This window comes from Vespula pensylvanica, chromosome 6, assembly GCF_014466175.1.
Source record: "Vespula pensylvanica isolate Volc-1 chromosome 6, ASM1446617v1, whole genome shotgun sequence".
NCBI classification, from domain to species: Eukaryota; Metazoa; Arthropoda; class Insecta; order Hymenoptera; family Vespidae; genus Vespula; species Vespula pensylvanica.
Window position 1 is genome coordinate 533,244 of NC_057690.1, and position 16,212 is coordinate 549,455.

The 16,212-nt window shown below is 32.2% G+C and overlaps 3 protein-coding genes across 7 annotated transcripts; 2 read left to right on the top strand and 1 right to left on the bottom strand.

Annotated features, from left to right (window-relative positions):
* The first annotated feature begins 64 nt into the window (after positions 1–64).
* LOC122630069 lies at positions 65–3,619 on the top strand. The gene is made up of 4 exons (XM_043814128.1): positions 65–196; positions 943–1,124; positions 1,272–1,386; positions 2,431–3,619. Exons 1-4 carry the CDS (start codon positions 164–166, stop codon positions 2,506–2,508), a joined length of 408 nt encoding a protein of 135 aa, XP_043670063.1. The 5' UTR covers positions 65–163; the 3' UTR covers positions 2,509–3,619.
* Positions 3,620–5,779: 2,160 nt separating this feature from the next.
* Positions 5,780–9,824, bottom strand: LOC122630064 (PC4 and SFRS1-interacting protein). 2 transcript variants are annotated; one of them, XM_043814118.1, is made up of 12 exons: positions 9,718–9,824; positions 9,278–9,348; positions 9,014–9,168; positions 8,768–8,937; positions 8,298–8,502; positions 7,570–7,668; positions 7,147–7,495; positions 6,902–7,076; positions 6,779–6,832; positions 6,634–6,699; positions 6,379–6,511; positions 5,780–6,251 (listed from the first exon to the last, which is right to left on the bottom strand). In XM_043814118.1, exons 1-12 carry the CDS (start codon positions 9,796–9,798, stop codon positions 6,121–6,123), a joined length of 1,689 nt encoding a protein of 562 aa, XP_043670053.1. In that variant the 5' UTR covers positions 9,799–9,824; the 3' UTR covers positions 5,780–6,120. The 2 variants fall into 2 exon arrangements, with proteins under 2 accessions (XP_043670053.1, XP_043670054.1); XM_043814119.1 differs by having other exon boundaries at positions 8,313–8,502; positions 9,718–9,823.
* A 588-nt stretch (positions 9,825–10,412) lies between these two features.
* On the top strand, positions 10,413–15,741 carry LOC122630063 (bone morphogenetic protein receptor type-2). 4 transcript variants are annotated; one of them, XM_043814116.1, is made up of 12 exons: positions 10,413–10,560; positions 10,639–10,769; positions 11,968–12,070; positions 12,168–12,365; positions 12,474–12,710; positions 12,799–12,954; positions 13,053–13,235; positions 13,411–13,580; positions 13,664–13,859; positions 13,949–14,149; positions 14,250–14,471; positions 14,566–15,741. In XM_043814116.1, exons 2-12 carry the CDS (start codon positions 10,683–10,685, stop codon positions 15,600–15,602), a joined length of 2,790 nt encoding a protein of 929 aa, XP_043670051.1. In that variant the 5' UTR covers positions 10,413–10,560; positions 10,639–10,682; the 3' UTR covers positions 15,603–15,741. The 4 variants fall into 4 exon arrangements, with proteins under 4 accessions (XP_043670051.1, XP_043670050.1, XP_043670048.1 ...); XM_043814115.1 differs by adding an exon at positions 11,374–11,667 and having other exon boundaries at positions 10,480–10,769; positions 13,053–13,232; XM_043814113.1 differs by adding an exon at positions 11,374–11,667 and having other exon boundaries at positions 10,481–10,769.
* The last annotated feature ends 471 nt before the right edge of the window (positions 15,742–16,212 follow it).

The window sequence follows — 16,212 nt, forward strand, 5'->3', positions numbered from 1 at the left end:
ACATACAAGTTCCTACAAAAGATGATCGAAACTGACGAATTGTCAAAAATATCAAAGCTATGTCGCTTTCAGAAAATTTTAATAACCGTTACATATCGAAATCGTGAAATTCGTTTCACACTTAACAAGGAATTTACATGTTCAGCACGTTCCTCGTACCAAGATGCGGATACCCTTGGCTTCTTACGCACAGACAGTGAGTCGAATTTACTCTATTTTTTTATCTTTTTTTTCTCCTTCCTCGCCCACTCCTTCTCCCACCCTCCACCTTCCCTTCAAAAAAAAAAAGAAAAAGAAACAGACTACAGATATTCATTCGGTACACATTCTCTTTGGACGATATACACATATATCTTTCTCACACTGAGAAGCAAATAGTCGATGCGATAGGATCGATGACAAAATGTATTAAAAAGAAAATTAATGTCGATAACGGGCGAATCGAAAAGAGATTTCGTTTGATAATCTAACGGGAGGACCATGACTCACGGAGGATGGAGACGATTCGTGAGAGAAAACTACCCAAAAATTGGACGATGACGCATCTTAATGAAAGAGAGAGAGAGAGAGAGAGAGAGAGAGAGAGAGAGAGAGAGAGAGAGAGAGAGAGATAGAGAGAGCTCGAAAATCATAAAAATCGCTGGTCGTCGAACCCTCCGCCTGTCATCGGTACGTCACCACAAGTGCACGTAGTTCCGATTATACTATACTGGTTGTAATTGCATCAACGAATTCTATCATCGACGAGTTGAAACATTTTAACGATGAATCGACCAACTAAAACGATTTTCACCGTATAGATATTAGTCGATTCCTTTATCATAATCATTGAAAAAAAAAGAGTCGGCTCTTTGGCATGGCCTGTATATTCAGGCACGAAAAACGATTAGAACGAAATCGAATATTGATTGTAAGATCGATCGTATTTTCTTATTGGTACAGGAACATCAGAATTATCCCATCGGTTTTGGAGCACCGGATAACATTCAAATATCTTTGGCAAACGGAAATATTATGAAGATTCCATTGGCGAGCATCAATATCAGCGAGGAAGTCAATAAGAGTGGGATTTGGCAACAAGTTAATGAGAGTAACGAGAAGCAGAAACAACCGAAATTAATGAAGTACGTAGAGACAATTCGAAATGACTAACAATAAGACTTAACTTAGTGATACTAGCTCTTCTTCTTCTTCTTCTCTCTCTCTCTCTCTCTCTCTCTCTCTCTCTCTCTCTCTCTTTCTCTCTCTCTCTCTCTCTCTCCTTTCCGTAGCGTAAGCAAATCGAAGAAGCATCTCAAGAAGGAAGGCTCGTTGCTGGTCGACGAAACGACGAGGCTGACGACGATGACGGAGGAAGACGAAGATGACAATGGCATATCGATCAAGGTGACGAGCGTAAATGACTCTAAATTCTAACAAGCATCATCACCAAGACACACAGCAAGAGCACCAATACACCGGCATGCGACATACCCCATATACCACTGCTGTGAGTAAATTTACGAAAGGGGCTGCCATGATTTCTTGCCCTCTCGCGGGTCGACTCATCGAGGAGAGATTGTTTCCTCCTCGACGACTCGGCGTTATTAGAACGGATTACGAGTACTCTTCGCGAACTATAGTTATCTATTCCTCTTTTAGAACGTTCGCTGCTGGAATCGATACCCTTACATCTTTGAATCGTGACCTTATACTTTTCCGACATCCATTGATTATTATATTTTATATATTTTAGTAGGAAAAGTAGATCTTGCGATATCCAGCAGTAAACCTTCGGATAATAATAATTAGAATCTATAATTCGATTTCAACTTTAGATTAGTTTCACAGCACGTCTTACGTAATAGTATTACGTAAATATTTATCCAATTTCATTTTCTCATCATGATTCAAGTCTTTGTCACCGTTCAATATCGCATTAATTTCTTCTTTATTCTGTATTTCGTCACGATGATCTAATTGATCGCTGTTCGTAAGTGTAATCCTTTATTCTCAAAGTCATTGATCGTTCAAATTCGACCATGGAAACAATATCCGTGAATGTGGAGAAAACTTTGCATGCCATTACTATATTTCGCACGATCGATCGATCGATCTACAGTCTTCAGTGTTTCCATTACAGTATTCGCATGGCTTTTGTTGAAAACGTACGCTCATCGTTCTTCATTTCGTTTAGTAAAATAGTTTAAATTATCGTTTGAATAAATGGTATTTATAAATGGTTTTGTCACTGCTAACACAGCTAACATTTACGAAATACTTGACGTAAAAATCTATTGGTTTTTTTAATTTTATTTGAAAATAATCATGATACAAATATTCTCTTATTCTTTTTTCTTTTTTTTTTTTTTTTTTGATAGAGAAAAATCGTCAGAAAATATAACGTAATGCAATTGATACTTGCGATATAAATTTTTATCATTCTTTTAGGTAGATCTTATACGATCGAAGGAGAGTATCGGCCCATTGAAAGTAAATGGCACTACGTCGGCAGAGACATCCGTTTAACGAGTACGATATCCTACGGGATGTCATCTCCAATTTAAAAAGTAAATTCGTATCTGGTAAAATTTCAGGGGAGGAAAAAATATATGTATACATATATACATATACATATATATATATATATATATATAATTATTTTCAGGTGACTTTTTATATGAAATGACTAGATTAGACGAAAATCTTAGTTGCATTAAATACCGTTCCAGTATATATGCATAGTACGATGGACCTCGCGATCTTAACTTAAAATGCCTTTATTTAAACAAACAATAAAACAAAATCAAAATGATTTTACGAACGTCGATCATCATACAATCGTACGTTGTTAGAAGGTATATAGTTTCTTTTATACGAGGCATTACTTTCAGAGAAATTTTTTCATGCAACGTTGTCATTTGTCATTAACAAAAGCCAAGGAATTTAAGATCGTTTCGATGAACATTTAACATTTTTGCAATAGCATTTATTACGTGTTTCGAGTCTTTCAAAAGATAGAAAGCGGATAGTGGATCGTTCGCATTATTCATTGTATACAAATACATGCATACGATATATACACATAGTACAGACACACGTACATACATACATACATACATACATACATATATACATACATACACATAATCCGTGAGAAACCGACAATACTTACGCTTCTTTTCGTGTTACACCACGATAAGATTGTATCAAAGTTGGTAAAGATTAGATTGGTTGAAGAATATTATACTGGAGTAAACTCCAAAAGAGTAAAACAAACTATTAGAAAATAACGAAAAAGCGACAGGTACTTGTTTTGATCGTTAGTTAGTACGAATAAGGTGTTTAGTCGATAAATCGATCGATGATCCAACGTACCGATTAACGTATTAAGTATTCACGTTTTAGAGGCTTAGCAAATTTTACGATTAAGAGGCTGGATGTATATAGTATATATGTACGAATAAAAGAAAAAAAAAAAGATAAAAAAACAAAAAAGATGCAAAAGAAAAAAAAATTTGAGAGAAAGTTGTATAAATACGACGTTTAAAATGCGTTTTAAGGCGAACGCAATTCCATACAATCGATGTATTCATATCTCTGTCGCAATTATTTATAAATTCTGTTCTGAGTAATGAAAGACAAGAATTCTGATTTATTCCTTCCTGATCGTTTATCCACGATACTTGTTCCGATATCTATAAATTTATACGTACAATTTCTGAAGTAGAATTATTATTAAATATTCGCAAGTTTGTTTGTAAACGAACGAATCCACAATCGAGTATGTTGTTGTCGTCGTCGTCGTCGTCGTCGGCCTCGTGAGAATAAATTGATAGAAACGATAATAAAACGATAAAATCGTATTTAAAGATTATAATTTGTTCTCACTGTAAAACGTAAAATGTTATTCTAACAAATAACAAAGACAATTTAATGATCGACATTATCGTAAATTTTGTTAATCTTTACAATTAATAAATCTTACATCATGCGCCACGATTTGATTTAATTTATAGAATATCGTTCTTTGTTCCTTTAAAATATTCCATCGTGGAACATCAGGATTAAATCTTCGAAAAAGAAAATACCTTGTAACATTTTTTATTCAAAATATTTGAAATAAACATTTTCTTTTATCGTAACGAGATAATTTTGCAATAAACACGCGAAGTTTTTATCTTCAATGTTTGAAAACAAACTCGGTGCGATTCTACCGTATTAAACTACAGTTTAAACGAATCGATATAAATTATTGTAAAAGTACATTGCAAGGATAGTACAAATGATTAATGTTTTCAATGCACTTCAAAGGCCACCGTTTACAGCCCGGCGATTTTCGTCGATGATTTCGTCGACAAGTGTTATATTAAATTTTTAATATTTAAAATTTAAAAAACTGTACACATAATCTTAGCGTAAGATACCGTCTGGTCGTATACGAACATTTCTCGAACGTTCGACACACAAACCCTCTTTATTAAAAGTAATTTATAAAAAATATACTCATTCGAGAAACAAGAATTTACTTTTTCGCACCTTTATGTCGATCGTAATAATTTATTGTTCATATCTCTCCAATCGCTTACCTATCTTCTTCTTCTTAAAAAATAAAGCAAAATCAATATTCATAAAATCAAACTTAATTATATTTTTGATATGTTATATTTGAAACATTTCTATTTATACAAAAGTTGAAGCAAGACAAATTTTTTGTCGGTAACTTATATTTTTCAATAAAAATACTACTTTTTTTTTTTTTATTTATTTATTTTTTATTTATTTGTAGACACATAAGAGTATCTTCACAATTATTCCGAACAAGATCAATTTTACTTCTGATTACATGCATATTATTATTATTGTTATTATTATGATGATTATTATTATTATTAATATTATAATTGTTATTAATATTATAATGATTATTATTATTAAGAACATTTATATATAATTAAGAACATTTAATTATAATGTAATCAACTTTAGGAGCTTACCATTATTCTCGTATTATAAAACAAACGATACAAATCACAAGACGTCTTTCGACTTTTAACATTTCTGAAATCAATTGCAATTTTAAATAACAAATTTAAGAGGTTTAGTGAGAAACATTTCTCTATGTATCTATACATATATAATTATATTGTAAATCAATAACGATTTAATTTCACTCGAATGAAGTACCTGCGTTATACAATATAGTAAATTCAAATATAGTAAACTCAAAATACTTACCCATAATTCGTACGTTGTTGTTCGCATTGTTTTTATATCGACCATAAATTTATTGCTACGTATACTCATACCTTCTACAATTAATAATCCAGCATTTATCTATAACTATTTGTAAGAATACCTAAAGTAACAGACTTTAAAATATATTGAGAAATGTTTCGAAATATCATCAGCGTTATACTGGAGAGAGAGGAAAAAAAAAAAAAAAAAAAAAAAAAAAAAAAAAAAAAAAAAAAAAAAAAAAAGCAGAATTTTCTTATTGCTCGGACAACGTAAATTTGCCTTTAAAGTGTAATAGAAACATGAATTTCAAAAAGATAAAAATCGTTTCTCGCAATAAGTCAATACATTGATGGCATTCCAATGGAACGCATTAAACGCATTGTACAATTATTTTACTTTTGCATCATTCATTGCCTGTCAGTATAGTGTAAATGTGTAACATGAATTATGTATTCCTGTATTCACATCGATACTCTGAAAGAAACGTAGTTATGAAGTAAAGATGATCGCCGTCTTACTATGAATGATTACTGTGAAAATTCTGCTTTGGTACGATCAAAACAATGTGAAGATAAATTACATTCACAAAGCAAAGAAACAATTACATATTATAGAAAGGTGATTCATTTTTCTAATTTGTATAATTTGTGTCGATTAAACGTTTTGGCAGCATGAGTGTCATTTATATCACCGACCTGCAATTGTAAATATTCTGACACGTGCACGTTCTGGTAGTGTTATAATAACGCCAAAGGGAATACATTAGAAATTTCAGAGAGAGCCATAGAATATTGTAGTAGGGAAATGTATCCATATAGATTATTTTCAAACTGAACTACGTGAACTACGTGAACTACGTGAACTACGTTAATCTTTTATATCATACGAAATGTATGCATATTACTTGGTTTCTGTTTCTTTAGGGCTTTCAGATATGATAGGTACTTGTTCCGATTCTACTTTTACTGTAACGTCTGTATCTGCTTGACTGCCACTATCATTCGCAGGTGTATTCTCCGATATATCAGCACCTGAAAACGATAAGTTTATTTTATTGTAATATACTCTTCCATTTTTATTTTCTCTCTTTTTTTTTTTTTGCTCTATTTCCAGAAACTTCAAAATCACGTCAATCGTAAAATTAAATAATAATATCACCTGGACAAGTAGGATCAGACATTAAGGAGTAAAATTTTTCTTGGGAAAAATCTTTCGTTACTTCTTTCAAATGGTCCACTTGATTAGAAAATGATCGCCAAAACGACTGTCCCTCTGGTATAGTGAACATGGCCTAGACAATTTTTTATATTATGTTCCTTTGTAATACAATGTCGCGTATTCGCATCATTTTATTTTTATTGTGATTTTATATCTATCTATATAAAATGAAATTTAAGTTATTTAAGTAATTACCTTAAATTTGTTGTATATATGCTCTGCTTTCTGTCTTATCAGTTCTGCCTTTTGCTTGAAAATGGCCTATAAAATCAATTGGAAGTGATTTGATCTAAAAAAATTATTAATTACTTTAACAACACGTAATAACGACAATATTTACCTCGTCTTCTTTGCTCAACTTCCATTCGGTTAAGTTACCAACATATCGCCTTAACTGTAAAGATCAAAAAAGTACACGTAAAATATCGAAACATCGAGTTACTATCAGCTCACAAATATTTACCCTTTTCACAGTTTCAACCAAACGTGGATGCTTTTTTAACATTAACGGATCAATAGAAAGAGACAATACTTCATCCATCGCTTCTAAACATTTGTCAGCATTAGCCCGATCCAAACCAAGATTAGATTTTATTTGAGAATCCAATTGTAACAATTGTGCTTCCATACGAAGCCATCTAAATATAAAAGAGTCTTGTATAATTCGACTTATCTGTTACAAATGACAAACATAATTTTGTTATGTACCTTAATTTATAAGATTGCCGACGAAGCAAACCATCTTTGTCCAACAGAATTTTTCCATCCTCTGGTATATATATATCAAATTCTAATGTTTCTTTGACTTGCTCTGGTAAAATTTCACCGCTTTCTAATTGAGCTTTTAGCTTCATTGCGTTTCGAGCTGTAGTCCAATCCCATTGCGTTCTAGCTTTTTCGTTATCAAACGATTTTGGCCTGTTTATGTCTAATTTAATACCCACGTATTCACCTGCGAACGTTCGCGCAAGAAGAAATCGATTTGGTGCGTCGGAAAACGGAGGACTAACAACATAAGTCTTGTCCAGAAACGATGTTTCGCCAGCACTATTTTTCTCTTTAACATAAAACAAAATATGTAAATGTACAAAAATGTGTAAATGAATTAAACGTATTTTTTCTAACACTTACTTTCCGTGGTCACAGTTTTCTTCTTATAAGTTCCAGCAGAAGATGCATGCTCCATAGAATCATCGTTTTTATTTTTGCCGCGTCCTCTAGCAGAATGTTCTATTGTACAGACATTGAAAATCGTATAATTAATATATTATTACGCAGACTTGATTGGATCGATCTTTAATATACGTATAAAAAGGACTTTTTTTTTTTTTTTTAATTCCACGCATACATAACAATACATAAATTCTTGGGGACGCAAAAACGAACTCGGATTCTAGCTCGTCTACTAATTCAAAATATGTAAACGATATTTGAAGGACACGACGAAAAGAAGTTTATCGAGAACAAAATGTATAATAATAAGAAATTCAAAATAAACAATTACATTATTATATTTGAAAATTTTCATTTATAATTCGTCTCAAGAAATTTACGTTGTTGACCATTAGAACTGTTAAGAGAATAAAGATTAAAACGAAAATATTGTACATTGTGTTCTTGATATATATATATATATATATACACATACATACACGCATCGAGTTGTTTATAATTAATTTCACTGACATATATGATCCAAAATAAATTATACGTTGAATAGTACCTAATATAGGCCGATATTTTTCTGTCAAATTTGTAAAAATAAGTTGAAATTTTTATTACAGCTTTGCAATATACATATATATGTGTGTGTATATACATATATACTGCCAAACTGGAAATATGAACTATGCAAATACCACTTTTATTAGCACCTTCTGTTTCTTCAGAACTTGAGAAATCTGCAAAACGTTTTGGTTTTATTTTTCGTCCACTGCGGCTGACGATTTCTTTAGGCGAATCCTCCCCTTGAGAATCAAGAGATAATTCTTGTTTTGATGTGTCACTTGTTGATGTAGATAAAGCCTTTGCCTTCCCGCGTTTCTTTTTTAATTCAGGCGTTTCCTAATTCATTTGAGAAATAAGTTATAAAATTTTTTTTATAATGCTTTTTTCGTGTAGCATCTACTTAAAAAGCATACAATGTAAGGAATAATCGCACAAACTCTTTAATCTTTACAAATGTTTGTCGGCAATTCCTAACTTTCTATAGGAGACATGATTTCAATAATTGTGTATCGTGAACAATATTGCATACAAGAATACAAGAGAATCTAAGCCTCCATATTACAAAAAATACTGGAATGAAATAAAATAAGAGAAGGCTTACTGGATTATTAGATGTTGTAGAAAAAGGTTTTCTCTTTAAAGATTTCTTTTTATCTCCTTCATCAATTATTAAAGATCCAGACTCCAAATCACTATCCATTGCACTAGCTTTTGGTGCTTCTGAAGCTACACTACTACCCTTTGTACCACTTTCTTCTACCATATTTGATTCTAGAACATTCGAATAATCTTTAAGAAAATAATTGAGGTATTAAGGCATATTACATCTTATAACTTTACAAATTACCTTGTAAATCTGCAGTAGCTTTACTTTTTTCGTTTTTCAATTCTTCTTCAAGTTGTTGCAAACCTTCGTGAAAAAATTTTCTTCGTAATGCTTTATTACCAAATTTTGCTTTATTTTCGGTATAGGTAAATAGTTCTTCAACTTTACATACGGCGCTAAAACGAAGTAATTCAAATAATTGTTTCTTATATCTTTTATATAAACAATAAATATTATACGTTTTATTTTATATAAATTATTAAAAAGAATTCTATTATTACTTACGTTTCACCGGTACCATAAAAGTAAACGCTATATTTAGCATTTTTAGAGTTCGGGTCCGTAACCTTTTCAACCTGTAAATAGAACCAATGAAACACGTGGATAGACACGTGAATCTATAATGTAACATGCCTATGGTTTCATTATGTGTTTTCATTAAAACAATCACATAACGAAAGCAACGTATCACATAACAATTGAAATATATTGTCTTAAAAGTATTGATAAAAAAATAATTCCATTCTAATTATACTTTCAAATGAATTTTATGTAAATATAATTTATAAGCGAGTTAAAAAATTAATCAATTCCTTTACGAATAACGCTATCAATAATGTTAGCATATAAAAGTATTATTGATTAAATGATGAAATCTATTACGTTATCTATAAGGTACCACTAATATTCGTCGAATCACTTTAGATAAATTAGATAGTACTTACTTTAGCTGGCCATGGCGGGTAACCTCGAACTTTCGCAAAAACTTTATCACCAGCAAAAAATTTCTTTTGCAGTTTCACCATGTTTACAATAAATCTTCTCAAACTTCAATACCAATAGTATGTTATCGCACTAATTATCGCAAATTGCATATAATTCGTATGTGTAATATCCGAAAAATGATTCAGATTATATCGCAAGAGCCGCCATTTGCACGATAAATCGAAAACGCATACGATACGCGGCGTTCCAATTCGCACGTTCCTCTATTACTACATCATAAAGCGCGTAAACTAAAAAGTCTGATTGGCCATGAACCGTGCATATCGAACGTTCGATGGTGGAAATCATGAAAGATAAAGGTATATGTGTGTTCAAATATATCTATATATATACAACATTGATCGTTTTCAAAATGGCTGTCGTATTCGGATGACGTCATGCGTCAGTTAATACAACGTCATCGTACTTATATCGTCGTTATACGTTGATTACTACTAATTAAAATCATTAAACAGCTTTACGATCATTTATAAATAGTTTCATTCGATATTACAATGAGATTAGAAAGATAATTTTTTACCGTTGCTCATAATATTTACAAACGTACGACAGATAAAAATAGAATTTCAAAGAATCGATGTAATTCTTATCGTCACCTATAGGTGTGCTCGTGTTTCGATTGGTACAAAGATTTGAATAATAGGGAGCGCGAGCATCGTTATTTCTCGATTGTATAAAGTTGCTTTCTTTATCTATGTATTATATGTCGTATGGCGTAGCACTCCTACAAACACAACGGGAGCTCTAACGTGAAGCTCGTTGCTTACCTATGAGTTTTGCTTGTTAGTATCGTTTCTACGCATTTATAAACGCGTGGTTAAATCGCAATTTAATAGGTATGGTTTGACTGTCGATTTTAGGTTTTTAAAAATAATATTTTTCCACGAAGGATCGTTGCAGTTTTATGAAATCGTGCAATGTTGCCCTTAGTGACGGCGTCAAGAACTTACAGAGCGCACATGAAAATTTTACAAAGATTATCGGTCACGATGTAAGCATTATAATTTTAATACATTAAGACAATGAATTACACGAAATTTGTATTTTTCATTCTTTTATTTCCTTTATTTAAGAATTTCGATTTTACACGCGTCATACGCTCTAGACGTAAATCACCTACCTACCTGATTTATAATATTTATAACGTGATTTTTATGTGCATTTTTTATAATATTCAAAAATTACATTACTGGCAAATTATATAATATTTATTATATAATTTGGCTACTATTAATTAATTATTAATACTGGCTACATTACTGGCAAAATTATATAATTTATATTTAAAATTCTTCATAACTTTTTTACTGCGAAGTGATAAATAGTGTGTTTATAAATATGCATGTCGTTTGAAGTATTTACGAAGTAAATCGTTTAAGAAGTAAGTTTTCATCCATATAATTTTATTCTCTTTTACTCTTATATGCATTTATATAATATTCATGTAATATTTCAGTATGATTATGACTTTTTTTCTTTCTTTTTTTTTTTTTTTTTTTTTTTTATCAATATATAATAACTTTATCTTAATCACACATAATGATGTTAAGTTTATAATGTACTTGTATGCACTAAAAAATATATATGATAAACAGATGAACAAAGAGTGCCTATGGTAGTACTATATATCGCTATGGTCAAAGATGCCAATTCTTAAGAAGCATTGCTTCTGCTGAAGTGGCCAACTTGAAGAGGCTTGCTAAGGCACAATGAGAGCCATTGTATCAGTCGTATTGGTCACACTACTGTATGGGATAAGCTCAGCCCCCATTTATGCCAGTAGAATATGTGCAAGTAGAAAAAAAAATAATGAATATAATTCCTTGAAACAAAATTCAGCAGGGGTGCCTGAAGATGTACCCAATAACAGTAATGTAGTTCGTATCTCAGTAAGTGGATCAATTAATATCCAGTTAATGTAACATTATATGAAATATAAGATTTTCTAGATATAGCATTAATTCCTAATAATGAATGTACATGAGCGCACATAATAAGAATAAGAACATGTAGAATAATGGATTAAATAAGTATGATAATCAATGAATATATTAATATACTAAATAATCAATAATTAATAATTATCTATGGAGTATTTGTAAAACATTATAATTAATCCAAGGATTTTGTAGGGATCATATTATTTTGCATATATCATTGTTTGTAAATATTAGCATTACGTTTTACAGGCAGATGATGACATTAAATTTGAAATATGTAATAATTTTTGTCATGCATTGTGGCAAGAAAATAAGACTGCAAATGGTACAGAAATTATCATTTTATCACAAGGTATTTAACAATTTTTTTGCATATCTTTTCTCTCGATGTACATCTTGTCTCTCATTAACCATTCGTGTAATTGATTTCTTATTGTTTGCAATGAAAGGTTGCTGGAAACAATCTGGTGAACAAAAGTGTGAAAACACAGAATGCATGGCATTGCAACGTTCTACCAAGGCTTTAAATAATACCAAGTTTTGTTGCTGTCATGGAGATTATTGTAATTTAAATATTACAAATAATAACCTCTTGTACTCTGACAACAAGATATTTAATTCTGCGCCAGTGCAGAAAAATCTTGCAAGTAAGGCTCTTGCATTAATCATTTTTTTTTAAGCATATATTGATTTAATAATCTAAATAAAAAAAATTATACTTGGACATTAATGATATATGGTTTTATTTTTTATAGCAACCGAATATTTGGAACAGTCAGATTCGGAAAGATGGTTACTCATCATACTGAGCACATTAGTTTGCATTTTATTGGTGATATGTACAATAGCTATGATGATATATCGAACGTATCGTAACAATATATTAGCAAGATTAGGAAAACCCATGTCTTATAACGACCAATTTATGGATAGCACAGCATTAAGGACTGGTACTTACACGGTTGATCATTTAAAACTGACTACAATTGTGGGTATGTTGTTTAGTTATTATATCATTGGTTCATACAATGTACCTGTGATATAATACTCGCTACAAAATGTATTTGTAATTTTTTTAAGGACAAGGACGATATGGTTCCGTTTGGCAAGGCAGTATGGGTGATCAAGACGTTGCTGTGAAAATATTTCCTTCTCATTATCGTAATTATTTTCAAAATGAGAGAGATACTTACTGTTTACCCTTTATGGAACATCCATCTCTGTTAAGCTATTACGGTTTGTATTTATCCTTTAATAAAAAATAACAATATTTTTTTTCTCTTATCGATGTTTACCAGCTTCGTAAAATCAATACCGAACGTTTATAAATACAGGTGTGGACGAAAGAATAAGCATGGAGGGTAGTACAGAATATCTTTTAGTATTAAGCTTTGCACCGGGTGGTACTTTAACAGACTTCTTACAAGCGCATACCGTTGACTGGATGACGTTTTGCAAAATGGGTCTTTCCATAGTTAAGGGACTTGCATATTTGCATACCGATATACGTAAAGGTGGTAAGCGAATTTTATCGGATGTACGATATTTACAATATCTTTCCATACGTTGTACTATACTACTGTAATACTATGATCATGTCGATAAAAAACTCTGGGTAATTGGTTGATTCGGATAATTAGTCGAATCCCGGCTCAGCAAGAATACATTTTCTAAGTAAAGGGAACATTACAGATAAATTCAAGCCCTGTATCGCACACAGAGATATAAACTCGAGAAATATACTGATTAAAACTGATGGAAACTGTTGCATATGTGACTTAGGACTAGCAGTGCAAATATCCGGATCTAAGTATTACTCTAATGGAGAAGAACAACACGCTGAAATAAAATCAATTAACGACGTAAGGGAATGATTGAAAAGTTTGACGTTATCAACCAAAAACAGTTATTCGATTCGCTTGATATTGATCTTAACTCGTAACAGGTGGGTACTTTGAGATACATGGCACCGGAAGTATTAGAGGGTGCTGTAAATCTACGAGATTGTGAAAGTTCTCTCAAACAAATAGATGTTTATGCAATGGGCCTAGTGTTGTGGGAATTGGTTTCGAGGTGTTCCGATATTTACATTCCTGGGTCAGAGGTGCCTCAATATAAACAGCCGTATGAAAATGAAATTGGTTTGTATGGATCGAACGTGACCTTACAATTATTTTCTTAGATACGTCTCTATTTTTATTTACATTCGTTCCATTATTCCATCTTTTAGGATTGCATCCTACATTCGAGCAGATGCAAGTATTGGTATCGCGTAAAAAGGCGAGACCTCTTTTAGAGGGGAACTTAATCGATAGACCAGGAGTGCGTCTTATCAAGGAAACTATGGAAGATTGTTGGGATGCAGATGCTGAAGCGCGTTTGACAGCTTTATGTATAGAAGAACGTCTTTCGGAACTACAATCTCATCGTAGTAAATATGCGCATCTTTTTCTTGGCATAATCGTTTCGTCAATCTATTAAGAAACGTTGAAACGATTTTCTTTTTTTTTTTTTTTAACAATTTTCAACAGTCACTTCGTACTTTACCGACGGGAGCCCCATGGTGAACTCTCACTGTGCCTTAGTGCCTTCAACCACAAATAGCCTTTATAGCGAAACTTCACATCACGATAATATACACGTCGTTCAACTTGCGATGCATATGAGTCAAGATGGGTCTACGAACGAAAGCAATATGGTCGATAATTTGGTTACGCTTTCACCCTCTGACAGTGTTGCCCACGAACATAGCTGTAAGTAATTAGTGTCACTGCAGCGACATTTGTTTTTTTTTTTTCTCGTTACGAACGTAACATGGAACATTAAGAAAACTTATGTTTATTTCAGTTAAAAACTCCAACGAGGTAGCCGTGTATAATCACACGCAAACTCTTCAACCTTATCAAGGAAGAAATCCTTGTATGGAGAGAAATTTGATGTTACAGTCCGATTCCTTGGAGGATCTAGGATGTAACGGTAACGTTTTAGTCGATAAATCTTTGAAGCACACGTGCAATGATCAATACAAAGTCGTGACAGAGGCGCAAGGTCTCGTCTCGCACGATTACTTGGGTCAACATACGACTCAACTGGCGCAACTTAGACCAGCGACACCGATACCATACGTTCAAAATGTCATATCCGAGGATGGCGCTACGTCGTACAACAAACGAAAGCAAACCAACGTTCACGATAATTTTCTTCAAGAAAGTCCACGGAAAAAGATTTTTGGTGGTTGGCCGAATTTAAAGAAATTGCTTGTTAATAAGAAGATGCACCCGTATAATAAGTATCCGATAGACAGGGAAGATTCTAAATCCAACTTACTGTCGAAGCAAAATGTACAAATTAAAACTGTGGACACTAACGTGACTATTTCTTCCGGTGGGAAATACGTTAATGGTATTATTGGCAAGACGTCTACTTCGACTGCGCCGATAGTAAAAAATGATAAGAATGTAGTACAAACTGGAAAGCACGCGTACGATAATGATGGTACGACTAATGCTCGACCATCGACCTTACCGCTAGTTAATTTGAAAAATAAGAAAGGTGAGAGCAATCTTAGTAGGCAAGAAAGTATTGACAAATTCAACGAAGTCTTTAATGTTAGATCTAATGTAAACGTGTTGAAAGATCCGCATATGAGAATAAAAACTCCAGGAGATTTACCTCCTTCCGTAAGAAAGATTCGTGGTCGTGCGCAATCGACGGCTAGATTTTCGCTCTATGACGATCGGATGATGTGTAATATTCTTAGCGAGGAAGACGATCGTAGCGACAAAGCCATTTGGAATTCAGTGCCATTTGGTATGGATCTTGGTGAAGGCGATGGAACAAGTTCACCCATAAAACATAGTACCAAAAATGTTACTTGCTTCTAATGAGAAACACCGATATCAATGTATATGTAAAATCTCTATATGTACGAATAAGTGAAACTAAAAGGCTGAACTGCAATTCCGCCTGAAAGATATGTACAGAGAAATTTTGTTTTAAAAGTAAATAAGATTTTATACTTAATACCGATACGTTACTAAAAATGCAGATACATATATTGTACACAATAGAATTAGATATCGGGAAATCAGAAAAGGATGAATATACTACAAAATCAGAAATATCATCAAATCTAATAATAATTACATGTGATGGTCTGTCGCACGATACATGGTTTTCTTATTTCTTCATTAATATTTAACGGATAACGCTTGGAAAGTAAAAAAAATTTAGTGCATCTAAGATACAGTGCAATGTGTATTTATTAAATTATTCAAGTACATAGGGGATATTTTCAATGTTCTATAGATAGAAAAATTTCGTGTAAATCGTCACGTAAATTTCTTCTATCGTTTGCATATATATATCATTCTTTAAAACGAGAATGTGTAATATTTATATACATGGACAATCAATGCAAGCATACACAATTGATGTGATTTTACGTGTATTCGTCTTTTACTCTTTTTTCTTTATATAACGTATAAAAAAAAA